Here is a 22,998-nt window from a genome sequence, read left to right as displayed (position 1 = left end):
GGAAATGCAAGTGAAATTGGGCGCATTAACTGTTAACACTGAGAGTTTTGGTAACACTAAAAATATCATATTGTATGCCAACGCCAGAGCTCCTTAAAACTCAGTGGTCAAAGGTGACTACTCTAATGGCCATCCAAATTTAACCAATGTTAGCACAGAGTAATGCAACAGCAAACGAAGGGAAGAGGGGAGTTGTTATGTTTGGGACGGGGGTGAGGGCCTGCAGCACCCAGATGTCTGGAAACAGTTAGGGATGGATCACAGGCCTATTTCAGGGTGGGAGAAAGAGACAGGGGGGAGAGAGGGGGAGAGAGGGAGAAAGAGGGAAAAGAGGGGGGCGGAAGAGTTGGTCTTGGGAAGAGCGAGGGTGGAGGAGGAAATTGAGGAGGAGTCAGTGGAAAGTGTCCAAATGTATCTTGAGAATGGTACCCCCTAAAGTTTATATGATAATGAGAACCAAATTTATATGCTCTATTTTAAGACTTTGAACTAAGTTTCCGTATTATGTAATTTAGGCTCAAAATGTGAGCTTTTGAAAATCAATCTCCCAGTGCCAAGAGTTTTGTCATTCACTCACATGTTTCATTTGGCCTAGAAAAATCTATTCGTCTTGTTTTTCCACCACTCATCTAATTGGTTAAGACTGAAGCGAGGAGGTAAACCAAACCAGATACAGAGTTAAGTTGTCCCTCTATATTAACTGCCTTCAGCACTTCCGTTCCCAAAATGAATTCTCGAGTTTCTCCCAAAACATGTTTCCACCCCCACCTTCTGTTTCTAATAACATGCATCAATGAGAAGGAATGAAAAGTAGAGTGACAGCAGAAAACATAGAGGGTGAGAAATATCTGTTTTACACTAAAATACATTTACGCTACAGGACAGGAAATAAAACATGCATTAGACATCTCTAACACCAAATTCAAACACACAGCGCATTTGTCCTTTTTTCCAACTACTCTGATGTGTACAGTTCACATTCCCACAGTGTTGCGCTCAAACTTTCCCAGGACGGTCAATACACTTGGGACGTACATGTGATGATGGCGGGAGCGGGGGGGTCACTTTGTCCCCATGGACCCAGGGACAACAACACGGGACAGGCCGAGATAGGAAGACGTACATCAGCACTTATGAGGGTCAGAGGAGTGAGGGGCAGCAGCCGCAGGCACTGGCGCCAGCGACATGTGTCACTTACAAGAACTGACTCACCTTATTGTGATGAACTGACAAATATAATATGTTGTCATGTACACAACATAGATGAATACTTATAAGAATATTTGACCACTGCAACATGGACACAGGCTGGCAAAGTAGCCAAACATTTTAGTCAAAAAAGAGTATTGTTACTTCAGTACAAAGTGGTAAATCTGAGGGACCACTACAAGAAACACAAATGTTTCAATCGTTTAATATCATCAACATAAAGCTTTTGTCACTAAAAGACTTACTCAGAGTGGTATGACTATCCATCACTTTTACGCTAGTAATACAGTTACTTGTAAGTACTATTACACTGTAAAATATATTACTCAAGTAGGAGTCAAAGTATGGTGAAAACTACTTGGAGAAGTACATTTTTGATAATTTTGATTAATATACTCATAAATGTAACTAAGTAATGAATAACATTGTGGAAATCTAGCACCAAGAATGTATAAACAGAAGAGGCTATAAAGTGATCAAATGATGGAAAATCCCATTTACTTGCAACACTTCAGCGCCTAAAAGGGTCATTGACTCATATAGGCAGATTCTGCCAGATTTCCTGGAAACCATAAGCCATTTGTCATAGGTCTAAAGGCATTGTTAGAATAGTGATAGTTACAACAGTCATTATTAATAGATTTAGATTTTGACCAAATTTAATGATTGATGTTTGACAATGATGATTAAAATACTATTTAGACAGTACAATGTAACTATCAACATAAAATAATTGTTTATTTAATATTATCATGTAGTCTTATACAACAGACATTATCATGATCTTTTCATAGACTGTATAAAGAAGTGGACTAAGTGAGTGTGACATCGCTTGGAATTCCGACTGCGAGTATCATAGCAACCAAAGTGCCAATCTGGAGTGAGGCTGTTGAAGGTAACGCCCCTTTCCACCTGTACCGCTGGTTTAGCAGGGGACAGGCGTTCAGCAACAGGTTTACAATTGACAGTGTTGCTAAAGCTAGCCGGAGTGACTGTGGGGAAAGAAGGCACCTGCTTTGTCTTTTATCAATGTTCAATGATTTTCCGCATGTTCATATCTTGATTAACAGACACAATAGCAAAATAAAATACCAGAATTGCGTAGAGCTGGTTAATATGAACATTTTAAGACAAAGATGACAAGCTGACAACAGCGTTTTTTAAAAAGAAAGTAAACTGGAGCCAGAGTCAATGGCTAGCGGGTAGCTGTCTTCATTTATATATACAGTTTATAGGTTTTATACTACAGATGAAACAGATAAGACTACTTTAAATCTATTCAGGAAAGGTCAGGATTGTATGTGCCTGTTTTCAGTATCAATACTAGTTTTGATGCAACACTATGTTAGCCTAAAATATTTTATTTTGTTTTCATCAAGATCCAAATGCTGACTGTTAAGATCAGAGCCTGAGGTTTGTTTGTGGAAGTGATGGCACAGTAATTACCATAAGCTGCTATCCCGCTGCAAGTTTTCCCACAGAGGCTGGGAATCGGGCGACTGATTGACCCTTCGGAGATTTTACAAACAAGCCTGCTTCTCTCACTGTGTCACCATCAGCGAGGAAACATGCTAACTCCACACACAACGGGACGCACACAGCCCACGCAAACATCGCCTAAGGATACATTACAAGTGTAAATGTAGGCCCCACTGCAGTCTGTAATAGCACTACAGGGATTATGCATATGTTTATATACTTTGATTCAAACATCTGGGAGTAATGAAGAAGTTACATATGCGGCTCAGTGTTTGTGTGACCGTCCCAGAAGAATAAAATCAATAACAAAAGTGAGGGAAATGAGCTAGACTGGTTTTGTAATGCAGCTGTAGAGGTCCCATTTCCTGTCAGGAGTATTTCAGGGTTCGTGTGGGAGTAAACCAGTGATGCATCAATGACACAGCAGACCACCACCACCAGACTCCCAACAGGACAACAAGAGACGCCACCACAGTATGCACAAAATGGACTTAAATAACGCAATAACAAAAACAAATGGACAATACATATGAGAGTGGTTAAGCAAATTAAAGAAAAAAAAAAAAAGAATGTGCCACAAAAATACTACGCAATTTAAAACTGTGAAATAAACAGCCAATAAGAGTGTATGCACAGACAGACTGACAGACAGACAGATGGATATGCTTTGCCCGTAATGTTGTCTCCATGGAGATTGTTAAGTTTTTCTTTGGAATATTTGAGGAAAAACAATAACATCTCCATGAAGAATAAAAAGTTTTGAACCCTCCACTAAAAAAATCATGCATAGTGCAGACTAAGCACACAAAGGCTTGCGTTACATACACTGGCGATTTCTCAAGTGAACAGGAAGTTGTGATGGCCAAAACAAACACATAATAGTCATTCTAATTCCAACCACTAAACTCTGATAAAAATGACAGAGAATGTTGCTGGGACATGCACAAGATCAGAACAAATCTGCATGGTCTGATCATCATCTCAGTATTTTCTTAACTGAGACGGATGTCCAATCTCCCAACAGCAGGACTTTTGGCAAGCTTTGTGGGAAAAAAATGACCTAGAGTGTCCTGGTTTAAACAAACGTCCATTTTTATCACTTGACTTGAACACTTTGCCCCCACCCCTGAGGAAAACCTTCTGGTCCCTAAGAGCCAGACCCCAATCCCTGCACACACACTGTACTCTACCAGCGATAATAATGACTAATAAACTGCACACATGTCCCCAGCATAAGGCCTGAAGATGTGGGCTAGAGTAAGCAGGAAATGCTTAGCAGTGCATTGCTTTTAATGGATGTAGTGATAAGTGACATATGGTCTTCAGACTTATTATTCAATAGGACGATTTCATTTTTATTTATTACCTGGTGCTGAGTTATTGCATCTAAAATAGAGTGCTATGACCACATGGTTGGCTAATGTTGTTGCCTTGGGTAATCTTTTTGGCAAAGCTGAAGTTGAACATAACTGTGTTTGTAGAGAGAGTTGGATCACAGTTGGACATATTTTTCACTCTCCAGATATCAACAATCTTTTTTTTTTTCTTGCAATCATTCACAAATGTCCTAAATGTGCCTGTAAATGTCTTAGTTAGGGTTCATAAAGAGTAAAAATAATATCATACCCAAAAGTGCAGAATTATCACCTTATACTATTGTTTGGAATATAACACCGCCTTACACTGATTATAATGTTGTAGACATTAAATCATCCACACAAAGTTTTACATCAGAGACTGTACTAAAACAAAACTAATTCTTAGCTGTAACTTCATAGCTGGACTCTACTCTGAGGCCAGATACTATAAAATTTCAGTTACATTTTGGAAAAAAACATCAATCAGCATCTTCGTCTTGTTCTGTCACCGTGAGTGGTCCTACTGTAGCAGCCAAAGAGGCACTTTAACGACGCAGTGGCTACACATGTTTGGGAAACTGTGATTTTGGTTAGCGCTCTTTCAAACAGCACAGTAAATGAGGTTTCTTTGCAATGATGGTGGTGAGGTAGAGGGAGCAAGGGGGGCGACGTTAGATGTGGCTTGTGTTTGATATGAGCTTAATTATCAGATTTTATATTCGGGGAGCCAAAATCAGTTGGAAAACATTGTGATATGGAAAAAACGTAATGGCTCGTGTTACAGTCAAATAAACTTCTAACATTGGAGTTTTTCCATTACGATTATAACTTAGCACTTAGCTTAAAAGGCCGATGTTACACTAGTTTCTGATCTATGTTATAATGCTGTTTCCTCATCACAAACATACCTGGAGTTGTTTTGTTTCATTCACACATGTTTAACACATAAACTCTGCATATTAAGGCTGAGTTCTTTGCTCAAATGGAAAACACTTTCCTCCATCTTGTGATGTCATGTGGTAATGCAGGAAGTTCTCCACTGTGTTTTTAAACTCCATACACCTTCATTAGAATCATTTAGATGATTTCAGCCCTGGTATTGCCAGCTGTTAACCTGAAAACTACTATTTCATGACATCACAAGGTGGAAAAAAGCATTTTGAGCTTTGGAGATGTAGACAGAATAATAAAGGCTTACTCAAACATGTGTGAATGAAACAAAACACAACAGTTATCTTTTTAAGGAGGTTACAACATTATAACATGGCTTAAAGCTCACAAGAGTGAATTTTGTTTAACAAAGGACCTTTAAGCCCTCTTAGCCTAATAGTAGTAAAGATAGTACAAAAACTGCTATTGGTGGTATTTAAGTCACATTTATCAATCTGTTATAACCAAAATGATGAAAAGTTCTTGGATCATTTTGAAGGAAATAACATAAGGTTTATAATTGGGATGGAAAAACTATAAGTCAATTCATTCCTGTAAATCTTGTCATACTTCGTTGTCATTTTGGACTGAACTAAATGATAACAAGTAGTTTCACCAATGTATATAATAAATTTCAGAAATTTAAACATCACATCCTCTCATTTTTCTCAGCTCTCGTGCATTTGCTCCCTCTCTCCCCCCTATTTCTGATTCATCCCTTCTTCTTCCTGTGTCCTCCCAAAAACGTGAAGCCCCAGAATTGGTCTCTGGAGAAACAGACGCCTACATTCGTCCGACTCCCAAACACCTCCAAAAACAAAACCAGCTGAACACAATTAAGAGGTACAGCTTCAACTTACAATATTTCTTCCTGTCAAAACATAAAAATCTAACTGTAGCTACGGTAGCAAAGTACTGTGCAGTGAAGTACTTGTTGTGCAGTGTGAAAAAGGCCATGAAGTAATTATTAATACTGATGTAATAATACAGATCGATAATTGATTACAGACAATACAATACATTTCGAAATTCAGATCCAAGTTAATTGCCAGTGTTTTTATCAACATTTAAAGACAGGGCCCAAAGAAAGATGAGTTAACTCAAGAAAATAGTCAGTAATAATGGATCCTAGACCATGAAATTTATTATTTTAAGCGTTAATTCAGATAACTGTTTCAGGGATGTTTATACAATTCGAGACGAGGGAGAACAAAGATTAGCTTTTAATTTTGTGTGAAATTCTCTTTTGTGGGTTAATTTGCGCTTTGAAATATTCACTTTTGAGATCAGGCCTGGGCAATGCATCTTTACCACTCCACGACAGAATCAGCGCAGCAACTTATAAGTGAAACTATATTGTTATTCTTCTATCATCATCATATCTTCTGTTCATCAGTAGATCAGTGGCCTATATAAATGTAATAACTGCTACTGCTTATCTTCTTGTTTGAGCTAAATTCAATCTATTATTTTTCTTTTTCCTATGGTGGACTAGAACTTGTTTTGCCTTGTCCTCTGTCTGCATAGTATCGCACCAGATTCAGTCTGTTATCATTGGACCCATGACAGCTCTAAGACCACAAACAAAGCACTTTGATAGAGCCCAAAATATAACACTCATTTTATAGCCGCTGAAGCCACTAAAAAGAAACTTACTACAACAGTAAGTTTTTTAAAGCTATTTTTAATGTTAATGTTAAGGTACTCTATGTAACTTCTCTGGTATAGGGTTCACCATGCTTGTTTCCTAAGAGGTGTAATTTCTTTGCCTAGTATGTCCCACGGTATAGTTTTAAACTATCATATCTATTAATTCCACCAGGCCAAGTTGCAGGTTAGATCTGTGGAGAGGGGATCCTGCTCATAATAAGACTGCATGTTCTTCAAAGTATTTTTGAGCAATACAAACGCCTGTAATTGAATCAACACAAGGCAAGGCAGATCCAATTCTGTATACCATGCTGTGGAACATTCCAGGTAAAATATCTCCATGGATGCAAACAGATGGCATACCCTTCACCAAAAAAGTTGCATAGTGCAGCTTTAATGCACTCTTTAATGCACACCACATTTTAAAATTATGGGTTTCTTGTAAGAGCTCATAAAAGAAACATGTCTCAGAGGAGTAGTGTTGCAGGAGTGGTCGAGCTCTTGGACAGAGGAAGCGTTGCAGCTGCCTGTCATTGGGAGTGAGCAAGTGGGAGGAACGAACCAGATGGACCAAAAGGACGCCATATCACCAAACCACTTAGGACTTCTTCATTTATCACAGTTTCACAGTTGGTGGACGTGACCTGTGGAAAGCTAGAGTATGGAGCATACAGGGTTGTAATGAGGTGTGAAAAGAGCTTAAGGAAATACATGTTTTTTTTAAGATCTCATAAAACATCTGTAAAATTATTACTGAATTTGTTTTACATCCAAGGTCATTTCAACACATTTTTATCCTTTTGAAAAAAAACAAAACATATATATTATCTTTTCTTCAACAAATTAGAATCTATTGTCAATTCTTACAATCTTATGGTGGGTAATAATAAGTTTATGTGTTGTTGAAATAAATAAACACACCAAAAGTTAATACAGAAGAAAATCATGTGCAAATAGTGCAATTGAAAACGAAACTTAACTCAGGATAAGGCTATAAAAACGCAGTGTGTGCAGTCTTTCATAACAATCTGTCTCAGCCCTTTGTTCAGTCCTGTACATGTGTCTCCTCAAACTAACTCTCAGTGATAAATTGTGTTTAAGCCAAGAAAAGACCACCAGAGAATCAGTCACCCTTGTTCTTCAAACAAAAAGGGATCATTTTCCATCACAACCATAAGTACGTTCATATGAACCGATATCAAATCCATGTCAGACTTCTCAACAGCTGTGCAAGGGACATAAATCACTCTCTGATCAATTGGCCCCAACAGCTCCAGCTGAAACTGTTACATATCAACATGAGTTAGTTAAAGCAGGTTCTGGTCATGTTTTGGGTACCGTTATAATGTAAAGCACATTTTGTCTGCGCGGCTGGCATGTAGAGTCCAGGAGCCAGGAAACAGCTGATGACGGAGGATTAGGTTTGAAAGGAGGGGCGTGGGGTGGACTGGAGCACATGTATTAGACCAGAGAGTGCTGTGCTTCAGTGCATACCAGCAGCCTGACGCACATGCAGAGAAATCCCCTCTGCTCCAAAGACAAATGAAACATCACTAAGTTTTATAAGCTGTACTCGTCTGGGTTATTGTTTCATTATTGATGCTGCAAAAGGTTCAGCAGGAGATGAAACTATGATCTGAATGCAATAACACCTAATGCCGTTGATGGTGAAGGAATGAGATGTATGCAATTTTCCAACAGCTCATTTGTAACAACAGCACAGAGCAATTTTGGGACTCCACAAAGCCAAAGCTAAACATGGTGAGCATTTCAATCTTCAAAAAGGGGAATCCCATTGTCTTCAAGTTACATATGGTCCACATCATTTGACACATCCATCAATGAGAACATTACAGCCAAAGCATGAAGGTTAGCCATACACGCCGCAGTCACCATAAATGCAAGGAAGTTTGGTCGCGTTCAGGTGCAAAACATATGGAGGATTAGAGGGGAGAGACACGCATGCCACATGTGTCCCAGCTCTGGACTAACTCCCAGCAATGCAACTCATTTCAGTTACTATGTCCTCACAAACAATAAATAATGCACTACAATTCAACTGTTGCTAAGGTGCTCCATGAAAAAGACAAGACAGCTTACTTTTCATCAGGATCATTTACATAGCTAACAGAGAGAGACAGAGATTCAAAACATTTAGGCTTTGAGCGCAAGAATAAAAGGCCCACAAATGGCATCACCTCCTCCTTTAGATTGCCTGTCACAATCAAAATCATTGCATTTTTCAATATTGAGTTCCTTATCACTTATTTGATTTGATAGCCTGGTTTCAGTAAATACAAATATATGTGGATCTGTTTGATTTGCCCAGACTTTAATGTAATCTAATTTAGATGTGATACTACATACATTCAAATGTATAACTGCCAGTCTCTTCCTTGTCTTGAAGTTTTGCATATCAGAAAGGCCTAGCTCCTCAGGGATAACAGCTTTATTTGAGTTTGACAGGGATTAATTTTACTTTATGGACTAATGGTTTCCACTTCCTGTTATATGGTGCCAAATTGAGGACGGCTGACAATTCAAAAGACAAAATATTATGTTTTGAATTGTTAACTGCTATGGCAACGGTCTTAACTTATATCATTGCGAAATCCATGGATAGGCTGGATAGCGTGCCAAACTTGTAAGTAGTTTACATGAGTAGTAAGTTCAAGCAGATAATGAAGATGCCAGTGACAGTGACGGATGCCAGTGCAGATATTGATATGAAACAACGCTTTACAATGTGCTTTTTGTATTTGTTGCCATGCAGGGAAGATTGATCCCGAAATTCTCAAGGGAGTTTAAAAAATGAATGTTTTAGCAGTAAGGAGCGCCAGTTCACTTTGGGTGAGTGAAGAGAGGTGTATAAACAGCCCCTTTAGCGTTGAGGCAAGTGGAGAGCATACAAACAGGTCTCTGGATGGGAAACCCTGCCTAGGACGCTTGTCAAACGCATTGACTTAGCGAGAAGATAAACATTGTTAAAGCGGCAGCAGGTATAGAGTGAAAAGGTGTCTATGTACAAAGATGCAGGCAGCTTTGGGTTTGTGTTTGAACAGGTTGCTTGTATCCACACACATTGTAATGCCTCACATGCAGGAAGGAGGCTGCAAATACCAAGAATCACAACAACAAAAGCATGATATTCACCTGGCAGTATTATTGATGATGATACAACACAGAGAAAACTGTATGGCATTGCTTGAAATTTATCAAAGAGATTGGTGAAGTTGACTGATATAATCCATCTTACTTTGCCAAATGCTTCCAAGCTTACATTCAACAATGAAGTACTCAAAACTCATGGGTTTAGATTCAAACATACAAACAACATATTTATCTAATGACAAATTTGGAGGTTACACAAATATTCTGGAACAAATAGGATGACCACCTGTCCCTATTTTGCTTGTCCTGCACAGTAATTTACGTCAACCCACTTATTTAGAATGGTATAAAATAAAATAAAAAAACAGCTCTCTTACTATCTTTTAAAGGTTAACTTTTGAAAATCATACAGTTTTATAATAGTCTTTATAAGCCTGAATGTCCCATCATGTCCCACCCCATTGCCCAACTTGTCCCACTTTTACTACTATTTGATTTGGTCGCCGTAGCAACAACATCTATGAAATTCTGCCATTCATCCAGTCTCATTGTAAAATATAACAGCATGCCCAACAGTGTTAACAAGAATGGCATATTTACGACTTACCTTCACCAGGATCCCAGATGTTCAGTGTTCTGGCTAACTCTGTGTCAGTGGATGTTTCCTGGTCCTCTCTACGGGGAGCGCTCTTTCAGATGTCCAGACCCTCTGATGTTCTGGCTCTAAGGGGTTGGGGGATTAATCTCCACTGTCCCGGGAGCTTCACTGGAAGAGGTACGGGTGTTTGTTTAGTCAAATCACTGCACAATGGGTGTCTCATGCCCTCTCTCACACTCTTAAAGGAGAGCTGAATGTTTTAAAGTTCCCAGTGGGTTTACAGACAGGCACATCTACTCTCTGCTCTGACAGAGAAGAGAGTGTGAGTGGTCCGGCCCAGCAGAGGCTAGAGTAGGAGTTAGGGAAAGGGAGGGCTTTTAGAGAGAGGGGGGCAAACACAGAAGAGGGGGCATTCAAAATATACAAAAAAGAAACTTCAATCCAGTGCAGTGGGATTCGTTTAGCAATGATAATTTACTGTACATACAGGGGCCGAGGGAAACGATATGAGCAACATAGCGTGTCTGGAAGAGCACTATACCAAACTGATTTGATTATTATTCAAATGTGGCAGTTTTGGTTGTATTTTTTTCCTGTTTTAGCCCTGGATTAGCTTTGTGTGCGTTACCATGGGCACACATGGCATATGTCAAACGTGTCAATATAGTGTCTGAAAATATTACAAACAATTTCATTAATGCTATGTCCAAAACGGTTATGGGAGTGTAAGTACCAAGCTGCCTTATTTTTATTATATGAGGTTTTTGCAAGAAATATAATAATATAAAAAAAATCAAAGAATTAATTATCAGAAGACCAAATGGAGCTTATTGGACTAACAAGGAGCTTTACTTCAAATGCAACCCTGCTGAGTTCAGCTTATTGTGGTTTTGTTGTGGCTCTGAAGTCCAGGTCTTGACTCATTTGTTTATGAATGGATTGGCAAAAAACTGGAGGTTTGAACTGCCACTGTCGCTATTGGCAACAGCAATCTGGACCCCATCTAGCCCAATGAAAAACAACAAACACGTTAAAAGGAAGAGGAGAAAGAGTGAAAGAGCATGTGAGAGACAGCCAAAAAAAAAGGAAAAAAAAAGTTTGGAATGGGGTCAAAGTGTCCCGCTTTGGAAACAAACATGGAAGTCTCAGTTTCTTGGGGAAAAATAAACTACCACTAAAATCAGGTGAGAAAGAGGTTAAACACATCCAATTATAAAAAATACACACTTTGTATCTATCAGCTCAAAGAAGACAAGACAATAACTTCTTCTTTCGTCATTGTTCCCTTCTGGCGTCACCACAATTTAACAATTTCAGTACTGATTTGGACCTCAGGATAAAAAACCTAGGTTACTGACTAGACTGTCATAGAAATGCATTGGCAAAAACATTATAAAAAGGTAAATGAAAGAACTTTGAAGTTATAATACTGATCTTAAAATCTCCATTGGTTTATTATTAAGCTAACTGAAAATTATTTGAGGTGTTATGACACAATCCTGTTCTCTAAATGTTTTAAACCAGGTGCCCTCCCTTTATTTTTATCCTGGCTTGTGACTGAAACAAGGTTGTGCATTCATTTGTAACTATGACTGCTGCTTTTGTGCTTTTGGTATCCTCATTCATGGGTGACTTTGTCCTGTTATGGATGCCATGTTGAGGACTTTTGACACATCATCGATTTCTCTCTGGCTAAAGTCCTAATTTTTGTCACTCAGATACAGTTTTTATAATATTTCTCATGTAATTTTACCAAAAATATTAGTGAAATTATTTTAACTTTGTGTTCAACAGATGACAACAATCTTTTCACGCTAACAACACTGGACAAATGGTACAAAAACAGCAGAAACAGGAGGGAGGAGGGAGCTGCGCTAAATAGCATTGGTGCATATTCGCCTCTAATTGAGAGAGAAAATCTGAAGGCCTCACTGGCAGTAATTAGAGAGCCAACAGTGCCCCAGATACTGTATAAGACAGGGGATAACGCCCTACATTACAATTTGTCTAATTCTGTCCGTGTAATCAACACCTTCCAGTGATAAACATTTACTGACAGCAGTATTATCTCTAAATATCAGAATATAAAGCAAAAACTATATATACACAAACTGACATTTGAGAAACTATGGAAACAAATAGACTCAACTAGGGCTCTTCTGGTTCAGAGAGGAATCATTTGGTAAAAAGTGTATATGTTTAAGTGAAGTTGTTAGATTGTTTAGGACTAGCTGTTCCGTGTGACATTTTGGCTGGGGGAGGTGTTATGATCTTAGAATGGCACAAATTCTCCTTGTCTGACCTGATTAAAAAAGTGACATAAATACATATTTGTTTATTTCTTTTATTTAGAGACAAATCTATTCATGAGTTTGCCCTCCTTTGGGTTAATCTTTTTAGAACTATGTTGCCTATGCTTTTGTCTAATTTTAGACAGTGTTTAGCCCTAATTTAGGCCTGAGAGTCCGGGTTTCGATCTGGTGATACTTGAAAAACCAAAATATTATCGTAGGTGGTACTTGGTGGGAAACTTTGAGAAGCACTTCAGTATAATTCATCACAATGTTTAAACATCCAGATAAAATTGGGACATATTGAGTAGAGGTCTGTCTCCACAATTGACTTACTACAAAAAACTGAATGCAGATCTATGAGTATTTGGTCAAACTGTATTTTTTCCCAAACTCATAGTAGTGTGTACGTTAATGTGCAGTCAGGATGGGGGATGAAAGCTCTGGGTGGGTGTGAGTTTGTAACACATGTGAGCTGTTAGCTGCTGCCGCGACACAGACCTCTTATTAGTGTCCTCCATGTTTGAACATCTGAAAAGGAGGGCAGGGGGAACACAGTTTATGCAGCACTGGTTCAAAACAAATCTTGTAGCACAAGCCATCTACTAAAATAAACACTCATTTGGATAAATACTTGAGATTTATGTAACCACTAAAAGGTTCAAGCTCTAAATTTTCCAAACTACTAAGGGGCTTCAGTGTTGTTGACATGTTGAGTCAATGTACTATGGACACAATTCAGAACAGTTTATACAGTATTTAACTTATTATCATATTTCTAGTGACTTGCTTTTAAATTATGTTTTGATTTAAGTGGATTATATATACAGTTTATGCCATGGAGTTAATTTACAGCCTCTCAAAACATTTCTTTATGTAGCATCCTCACATGATAGGTTATTTATGTGCAAATAGTGAGAGTTGAGGTCTCTGCTCGGTTCGACTTTGGCGCCCTCTAGTGGGTTTAGTGCCATCCATTTGTTTTGTTGGTGTTTTTTTTTCACTATTGGCTCGTGTTAGGTTCATCCACAACAGCCAGTATTCAATAGCTACTAAAGCCAGTGTTGAATAAAACAGCAACCAACAACCAACATGTTACAAAGGGGTAAAATATATAGGCTATATTCTCCAACAGGCAGCTCTTAGGCACAGGCATGACTGCACTGAAAGAAAAATCTCGTTAGACATGCATAAGAGTAATATGCAAAGCGGCTGCGTGCAATAAAATGATGCTTAAACTGAAAATTATTCGGCACCCTCTATGCATATTTTATACACATCATAAACATAACTTTTTGTCTGTTGTTAAAATGTGATCAAATCATGCTGAATGCACATATTTATCTTAAAACTGACCTTTTTATGGTGTATGTATTTATTATTTAATTCAGTCTACAAAATTACATCTAAGCCTACATGAAATATCAAGTGACCTTAAAAGGTTTTAAAGTAAAATAAGTACACGAAAACAGTCTTTAGCTTTCTACAGTCCTGTACACTATTGTCTAAAATGAATCAAACACCCAAAATAAGAGATCACAGGGACAGAGACAGCCTGTTTGGAGATGGACTGTGTGAAGGCTGATGAAGAAGCTCTGGTCTCTGCCTGCAGAGAGAGGAATACCACATGATTACCATATGTTTATTTATTTTGTCTTGTACACATAAATATACCACTTTGGCTCTTACTCTTTAATACAATAATGTACCAGCCCAGGACAGAATCACAGTGAACAATACAGAAAATACAGAAATATCATGCAATTTTTCTTCAACTTCCTTAATAAGCATTCGGTAACAGGTAGGGCATCAGGTACAAAGTCCTCCTGCTGCCACACCCCCTTGGAGATACAAGTGATGATAGATTTTCACTAGAGACTATATGTTGTTTAAAAAAACAAAAAAAAAACAAAAAAAACAAAGTTGACCTTGTAAAATTATTTGAGTTGGTTCACGTACTTTGTTCAACTACAGCCTGTGTTTTGGTGGTTCTCAGAAGTCCTCTCTTTTTTGGAAAGATGCAAGGATTTAATTGTCTGCTTTTTTTTTTTTTTTTTTTACTGATGCACTATTTGCAAAATGGTGCTGCACAAAATCACTAAACATCAAGTACAAAATGTGTGAGCTTCTCTACAGCTGGTGCACAGTGCTCTGGATATTACTCTTTGTTTGCAGACTCTGTGAAAGCAATAAATTCAAATGTCACACTTGTAGATTGGCACTGGTTAGTCATGCTAATGGAGACAAGCCTTACATTAACTTTATTTTCAAATAAAGCAAACACAAACATGTGTTTACAATGATTATATTCTAGGTGCCAAGTCTTTGAAAAGCCTTACCTCCAAAGCAGCTCTCACAGTCCTCCTTGATCCACACTGAGTCTCCTGTCTGTATTTTTGTCTGACTCTTGTGCACATTTGAATTTTCCTTCCAAAAGTTTTGGGGAGGGGAATTCCTGAGGGAGGAGCTTCACCACAAATGATGACAAAGTCATGTTTTCTCAACGGCCACAATCAAGCTGCCATTGTAAGACTTAAAAATGTTGGACAGAGAATTATAAACAAGTCATACTATTGACAAAAAGCAAATGTGTAAAATTTGTGGGTTTTTTTGTGCAATTTGAGCAATTTTTTTCAGGTCATTTTTTTCAGTGGTGAAGTAACATGTCAAAATGGTCAAATAGGTGTAGTCTGTAGTGAAATAAAGATGGGCTATAAAATGTATAAAATGTTCAGCCTAATTGTTCAGGATGTACAACTAGTTCACAGGAGACATATCTTTGCTCACCTTATCACTAGGTCTGAGTAAATAACGGTCACTGGCCTCGTGCCTCCACGAGCGGCAGGTGAGGCATGACGTCATGGTGATACCTTCGGACTCCTTCAGGTAAATCCATAAAGGTGTGTGTCAGGTGCAGCCCGGTCTTACTTCAGCGACTGGTCTAACAGCAAAAAACACTGAAGAGGGAACTGTCTGCAGGGAATAACAGAGGCCTAACATGCAGCACGAGGTTTGAGTGACACCTGCCACACCAGGATGTACCCCAGCTCTCCCACCAGAGTACCACCGCAGCCCCTGTCCCTCAGCGGTCAGTACATGGCCCCAACCTACGAGTTCTCCGCATATCACCCTCATGTGGACCCCTCCACGAGCACATGGAACCCCTACGCCCCACGGGACGAGTATCTATACAGCCTCCATCAGGGGTCAAGCCCCAGCACGGGACAGGCCAACTACACCTCGCACGAGCTGAGCAACACCCCAGTGTCTGCAGGAGGGGGAGCCTTCAACAACTACAGTTTTATTTCAGGACAGGACCCCTTTATATCCAGAAGGAGACCTCCTGAATCACCCAGGCCCCCAGTTCTAGGTGAGAGAAAGAGACTTTATTTTAATTACATTTTAAAAGTTTAGCTTGGACCGAGTTTGGAGTGACTCAAACACATTTGTCCCAGATTTATACAAGAAATGTCCCAGGTGTCCATATTTCATTTTTTTATTTTTATTAATTTGAGACTCGCCAACAAAAAGGAGGGGTATAAATTGTCATTTGTTTACCCAGAATACAGAAAAAACAGGACAGAATATCAGAACACTCAGTTGCGCTGACTGAAGTCGCTCAGATAAAATACTAACTCACAAGTAAATTGTGAATAAGTCATGAATGGGCCGAGTACAAAAAAATGTTTCTTAATTACACACTCTTTTCACAATTTTATTATTATCAACCACCCCAAATCGGGGCTGTCCCAGTTTTTGATTTTGCATTGGCATTTCTCTGGTGTACAAACTGAGTTCATGCTTCAAAATGGTTGTAGCTTTAAAAAGCTTACAACCTCGTTTACTGTCACTGCAGTCTCCGGAGGTTTGTGGTGTAGATATGATAAATGTTTGGAAACACTTTCCTGTTCACCTTATTTCCCCATATATACACACACACTGTACTATCAAGACATAGGCCTACAACACACACACACATTCATCAACAGCTGCCTCTCCCTTCCGCCAGCTTGTGAGATGTCAATGCAGAACTAACAGTGGTGGCCATGGAGTCTGCATGAGCTGTTCCCCACCCTCTCTGTCCACTGGGAGGGTGACAGGTCCACCAGATAACACTTTAAGACTGCTTAAGCCAAGTGAACCGTAGACAAAAATATTAACGTTTTGTCATCTCGTCTACTCTTCTACCTGGATCGATGCTGTCGCCGGTTGAGTTTTGCGATCAATAGCTCTGAGTCAGTCCCAGCTCTTTCTCTTAAGTGTGTGTGGACATGTGTCAATGAATAGCTGCCTGTGTAAATAGCTATGTAAACCCCACAGGCAGAGATAAGCCCGGTCCCTGATGCAATGCAGTGGTGAGCCTTTACATTAGTTATAGTTAACGTGATTAATTTGGTTGATGAGATTTTAAGTGGCGCCTGAACTTGAACATGGCTCCAGGCGTCTTTGGGTGTCTTCAGGTCTCACAAAACATTGTGCATGAGTCACTGAAGCAACAAAAGTAATGTTTGTGTAACTGGTAATGTTTCCTAATTCCAGATCTTTGTGATTCAGGGGGGAAAACTCGCACCAAGGACAAGTACAGGGTGGTGTACACGGACCACCAGCGCCTGGAGCTTGAGAAGGAGTTTCAATACAACAAATACATCACAATGAGGAGGAAGAGCGAGCTGTCACTGGCACTCAGCCTCTCAGAGAGACAGGTGAAAGTTCATCCAAATAAAACAAGACTATAACTTCTTCTTCACATTAGAAGGGAAGTTATGATTCATAGGTTAAATATTGTGTACAACTTCCTTTTGTGGGCTTCTGGAACACATACAACCCACAAACATATGCACTGTCCCTCACGATAACCTTTCTTGTATTTCTATTGATTCAGGCATGTTAGAGTAATCCTGCATCCAAGATTTGAGTGCTGTGAAAAATTATATTTTCACCTACCCCCTATCTCCACCCTTTGTTCTGTACTTACTTGCCATTATTAAAGATAAATAAGACTCCATACTTTATAGATGTTGAGGAAAAAAAGATCCCCAGCAATTTTTTGAGTGTAAATTATGGTTTGATGCAGTGCCCACCCAATCAAAAACAATGAAAACATAGTCAATACACTTATTTTCAGTAATATATCCAGAAACAGCCTATTTCAATGTGTACATGACAAGTAAGTAAGTAGTATGATTTACTTTACATCACATAGCTTGGGTTTATTTATAATCCAACAACAGGAAGTCAAAAGCTACTGAATTTTATTGAGCTTTTGGTCCCAAATTTGAATAACAGAATGGACATTCATTTGCAAAACACACAGCCTTTGAAGAGTCACCAGTGCGAAAGGAAAGATAAAGAAGGAAGTGGTTATTTTATAATAAGCCATTTTTTGGTCTAAAAATACCTATTACTGTTGATAAAACAATAACTTCCATGTGCTTGTTTCTGAGATTGTGTTATGTTAACATAAGGGAATAGGAGCACGTAAAATAAATATCCTTATCACTTAAGATGCAGTAACAGACACAGAAGCCTTGTCCATGCAATAAAGAGGCCCTACTCTCAGTATGAATGTTGAACGTTTTTGAAGGTATTTTTAGCAATAAACATACATGTGATTGGATAATGCCATACTGTGGAACATTCCAGGCAAAACAATAACATGACCAGCGCCCTTTAACTTACTTATTTATTATATCTTTCAGATAAAGATTTGGTTTCAGAACAGACGCGCTAAAGAGCGAAAGATAACGCGGAAAAGGCAGCAGCATTCCCAGCAAGCGTCTACAACCACACCCACCCCTCCTGCGCTGTGTGGGCCCGCGGACACCCATATCTCCACCAGCCCACGGCAAGACATTTTATCTGATACAGTGTCCGAGGAGTACTAAGTAAAAATGGCATCACATGGACTGATAAAGCACTGGATGTCTCTTTCGTAAACTTTTTATATTAAAACACAAAAATGATGGATTTCCATGACAAGTTTTTCTGAATAAGCACGGCGTTCCTGTTGAACTGATCATTTTACAAACCACATAAACATTTGTAGCTATTCATAGATTTGTAATATAATTGCATACACTAAAGTCTTACAACAACCAATCTGTCGAAAAGAGCATCTCACCTCTTCTGTGGTTGTTTCACACCATGAAAAGTTAATGCTTGTGTTGCTGTTTTCATACTAATCTTAGATATTCTGATAACTGGCCACATCCTGACTGTAGCTATATATTACCCAATCACATGAGTCAAGATTAACGGAACAGGAGGTGTAAAATGTGTCTTACACACGCAAGCTTATGAACGATAATGACAAAAATAAATATGTAAATATGTATCTGATAAACCAACTACAACAAGTTGAATAGTTTAGGTGACATCATTTGTAATGTTTTTAGCAATTAAAATGTTAACTCTTTGAATGTGTAACTCCTCTAGTCGTTTATTTTTGATATGGGTTCATTTTTATTCTTTACAACAAAAGTAATATGGTAGTATGATGGTTAATTAATTCCAGTATCTTACCTTACCCTAGCACGCTGCATTAAGGGATATCACATGGTTTTATACTTTTATAACTATGTGGTGTGGCAGGTCACATGAAACAAGCTAAAGCAGCTGTTCTTGCTTTAACGCAAACGCAGTGGGCAAATTGATTATGTATTATTTTACTAATTGAACTATTTATCAGAACTGTCAAAGAGATTATTGCTATCAGTGTTTGGAAACAATGTAATTGATGGGATCCCAAAGGGTGCCCTATGAGTTTAGGACAAACCGCTGTTGCACTTGGCGTCTGCTGTCAATTATTTGCTCGTGTCAGAGTTCAGATGCAGGTGGTTTGTTTGAGGACACTCCAACTATCACGGCCATAAACACTTTATGGTCCTGAATTACCTGAATGATAGTTAAAAGTAATCGACCTTTGACCTTTAAATCAATCACGTAACTACAACGATTGAAAAAAATGAAAGTTCCATTTTTGGTTAGACTATATAATAACCAGACCAGTGTGAGCTGATGTCATTATTTTATCACACACATACAGTGTTGGGCTATGTTGTTTTTATTTAACAAGTATACTTCCAACATTTAACTTCCCATTTCCATATAAATACCCATCTTAAAAATACTTGTTTGAGAGAAAGTGTATACATCAAATTTAGTAGTATAATATGTGAAATCATATAAACAATATAAATCATACTATATACTGAAAATGAAAGAACCTATACACAAATAAATGGTAAAGATATTATAAAAGAATGGAGACCTCTGAACACACGGGTCAATGGTGAAAATGAGGTACTTGAACTCAAAATAAATTATATTCTTTAAAAACATTCTTTTTCCGTTGAGCCACAAATCCATAATTTCTAAAGAAGCCAGTCAACACTGAAACTGTTGGTGTCTGTTGTACAACTATAAGAATCACCTACGGACCTTGGCATAAATACAAGCATTATCCTCTGCTACAGAAATGTGTGGATTTTGATTTGAAAACTTCACTTGGCCATATTCAACTTCGCCTTCGGACGCCGGCTGCTGTGGTCTCCTGCGAGGCTGCTTCAATATCCTGACATCAGCATAAGTCACTTCCTGATCATGTTCTTGATCTGAAAGTAGACACAAGTCAGACACACATCAAAGTATATTTTATGTAGGGCTGCAAGTGTTATATCAACTTAACAGAAATATTCTTATGATTATTATTCTGCATAAAAACTGTTAACCCTGTATTTTTAGATCTGTACAAATGCTCTGAAATGTGATTCTTGTATAGTTTCTCAGTTCCTATTTCAGTTATTTTGTCAATTCTTCTGAACACTTTGATGCTGAAATGGGAACTTTGAAAATCCTATTATCAAAACATAAAACGAAAATCACAATGTCTGTTTGAAAAAATCACATTGAATCATGTTTCCCCAATCTCCCAGCCCTACTTTTCATTGTAATACTACTACTACTAAGGCTTCTTATTGCATTGCCAACTGAGAAAAGGGGCTTTTCAAACAGAAACACTCTGTTCCACCTTGTGATGTCATGTGATAATACAGGAAGTGCTGTACTGTGCTTTTAAACTCCTTACACCTTCAGTAGAATTATTTGGATAATTTCAGCCCTGGAACTGCCAATATCTACTGAACTAAAGGCAACTGTTAACTTAAACACTATCGCTTCATAACATCACAAGGTGGAACAGATCATTTCCATGCAGAATTACTCAAACAAGCATTGTTGAGACAAAACACAACTTTGGGTAAGTTTTTGATAACAGCATTATAACATGGCTAAAAGCTCACATGAGTCAATTTTGGGGAATATAGGGCCTTTAAGTCTCATTACAAATATTTTTTAGTACAGTGTGACCCGGCCCCGGATAAGCGGAAGAAAATGGATGGATGGATGGACAGTGTGATAAAATATATACATTTGTTTTCCTACCTCTCTTTTTCTTGTACTTCAGGACACAAAATATTGCCACACCAAAAACCAATGCAGCCACCAGTAAACCACCTATAATGGGCCCATACTCTATCAAAGCAAAGAAGCAAAGTGTGAAACAAAACACAAAACAAACTCTGAATCCAAACCAAAATTAACTACTTAATTCATATTACTGTGGGTTAGTAGTGACTTACGAATGTACCAAGAGCCAGCTGGAGTGCTTGGGGAGCTGGCCGGTACACTGTGATGGGTGGTTGTTGTCTTACCCACAGAAGTGATGGGAGCGGCTGTGGTTTGTTCGATGCACAGGGTGTTATTGGCTTTATAAACCCAATCGGATATCTGTGTCCCATTTAACGTGCAGTTTATGAATATGTATCCTACAAACAGAGAATAAATGTTAGATGAAGGAAGTTTATTTAAGGAAGTGTGAATAGTTTAGGTTCTAATGAAATGGACTGGAATCCAATTGAGATGATTTGCAGAAAGAAATGCAGTATATAGTTAGATCTTCTTTAACGTTAATAGTCTTGAATATGACAATTTCCCAATAATTTTATAAATAATCTAATAGTTTGAGATGTTTAAACTGACCACAACTGTTAATATGAATCTCCTTAAACTCTTGACTGATGTGGTTTTTGACAGAGCAGCGCAGCAGTCCCACTGTGTTTTGTCTCAGGGTGACGATGGTGTTTTGTTTGTTTTTGGAGAGAAGCTCAGAGTCTGTGAGAGTTTGTCCATTTAAAGTCCAGATGTACTCAGGACTGTCTCCTCCCTGAGGGGTGCAGGATGCCCTCACCGTTCCTTTGGACACACACTCCTGCTCCAGGAGCACAGAGGACACTGGGGCTGCAATAGGGAAAACAAAACAGTTTAAAGTGATGTTTATCAATGAGTCCAGTATAGTTAGACAGAGATGTTTTATTTACCTTCAATTATTAGTTTGTGATAACTCTTGAAGGTTCTTTCTGCTTTCTGATTATAAAACTCCAAACTGTATGAATCATTGTCAATTTTTGTTAAGTTTTGTATTTGAATTATTCCAGTGCTGCTATTAAAAACAGATCTATTTTTAAACTCATTTCTTTTAACTGTATTATCTTTCCAATCAAAAACAGTTCTGTCATTATGTTTCCAGATACATCTGTGTGTCGTTGAGCCACTGTCCATCAGTTGGATCTTTATGGTTCCTCCCAGAGCTCCATAGCAAAGAGCATTGTTCACTCTGGCATCACAGAGTCCCTCAGCATCTGCAGCAGTATAACTCGCAATAAGTACACGTCATATTACTGACCACTTAAAGCGTTAAAGCACATTTAAACAAGCATCAACTAAATACTAAATCAAAAACATGATCATTTATACCATTTATTTTACATTTATTTGCATATTTTTTTAGATAAATTTGTACTGAGATGGCTAAATAACAGATTTAATTCTACACTCATTTAAAACATAAAAATCCTACCTCTTGTCTCAGCTTGAGCAAAGTGGAGCAGCAGCAGAGTCCACACTGGTCCCATGTCTCTATGTCCCCATCACGGTGGGACGCTCCTGTCACGAGTGCGTCCAAATCTATGTTTAACTCTGAGAGGACGGTCTTTTTTCAGAAGAGGAAGTGTGTTTGCTTTTCACTCCACTTTTCTCACCATTCTCTGCCCCTTTTGTCACTTTGATTTTCCACTTTAATGTACCAAATCCAGACAAAAATAGTGACCAGTTATATACAATAGTGACAAGTGGTGATGTTTGTTCATTTTATCGAGCAAACTAACTGTGATGTTCAGTATCATTTATAAGTTAATTTGTCAAGTTTTCTATATTCTTCATAATAGCCCAGCAGCTCAAACAGTGTTTCATACAATATTTTATTTCAGATATGCTTGTCGTAGGCCTATTAGTTCCTTGTTTTCTCCCTCTTGAC

General features: G+C 38.3%; 3 protein-coding genes across 5 annotated transcripts in view; 1 reads left to right on the top strand and 2 right to left on the bottom strand.

Annotated features, from left to right (window-relative positions):
• Positions 1-10,666, bottom strand: part of pdgfrb (platelet-derived growth factor receptor, beta polypeptide) — a 31,136-nt gene extending 20,470 nt beyond the window's left edge. The window contains exon 1 of the mRNA XM_033973605.2: positions 10,345-10,666. The gene's annotated coding sequence lies outside the window, so the exon portion shown is untranslated. The remainder of the gene's footprint in view (positions 1-10,344) is intronic.
• A 4,829-nt stretch (positions 10,667-15,495) lies between these two features.
• Positions 15,496-18,996, top strand: cdx1a (caudal type homeobox 1a). 2 transcript variants are annotated; one of them, XM_033973609.2, is made up of 3 exons: positions 15,496-15,996; positions 17,166-17,329; positions 18,326-18,996. In XM_033973609.2, the coding sequence occupies exons 1-3, from the start codon at positions 15,663-15,665 to the stop codon at positions 18,509-18,511; spliced, it is 684 nt and encodes a 227-aa protein (XP_033829500.1). In that variant the 5' UTR covers positions 15,496-15,662; the 3' UTR covers positions 18,512-18,996. The 2 variants fall into 2 exon arrangements, with proteins under 2 accessions (XP_033829500.1, XP_033829501.1); XM_033973610.2 differs by having other exon boundaries at positions 15,506-15,996; positions 17,181-17,329; positions 18,326-18,995.
• A 196-nt stretch (positions 18,997-19,192) lies between these two features.
• Positions 19,193-22,644, bottom strand: LOC117377233 (uncharacterized). 2 transcript variants are annotated; one of them, XM_055224960.1, is made up of 6 exons: positions 22,543-22,644; positions 22,004-22,324; positions 21,666-21,923; positions 21,338-21,451; positions 21,069-21,158; positions 19,193-20,239 (listed from the first exon to the last, which is right to left on the bottom strand). In XM_055224960.1, exons 1-6 carry the CDS (start codon positions 22,595-22,597, stop codon positions 20,055-20,057), a joined length of 1,023 nt encoding a protein of 340 aa, XP_055080935.1. In that variant the 5' UTR covers positions 22,598-22,644; the 3' UTR covers positions 19,193-20,054. The 2 variants fall into 2 exon arrangements, with proteins under 2 accessions (XP_055080935.1, XP_033829498.1); XM_033973607.2 differs by having other exon boundaries at positions 21,266-21,451; positions 22,543-22,638.
• Between the last annotated feature and the right edge of the window lie 354 nt (positions 22,645-22,998).

The sequence above is a fragment of the Periophthalmus magnuspinnatus genome, chromosome 10 (genome assembly GCF_009829125.3).
Source record: "Periophthalmus magnuspinnatus isolate fPerMag1 chromosome 10, fPerMag1.2.pri, whole genome shotgun sequence".
Classification (NCBI taxonomy): Eukaryota; Metazoa; Chordata; class Actinopteri; order Gobiiformes; family Gobiidae; genus Periophthalmus; species Periophthalmus magnuspinnatus.
This window is presented reverse-complemented; position numbering and strand designations above follow the sequence as displayed.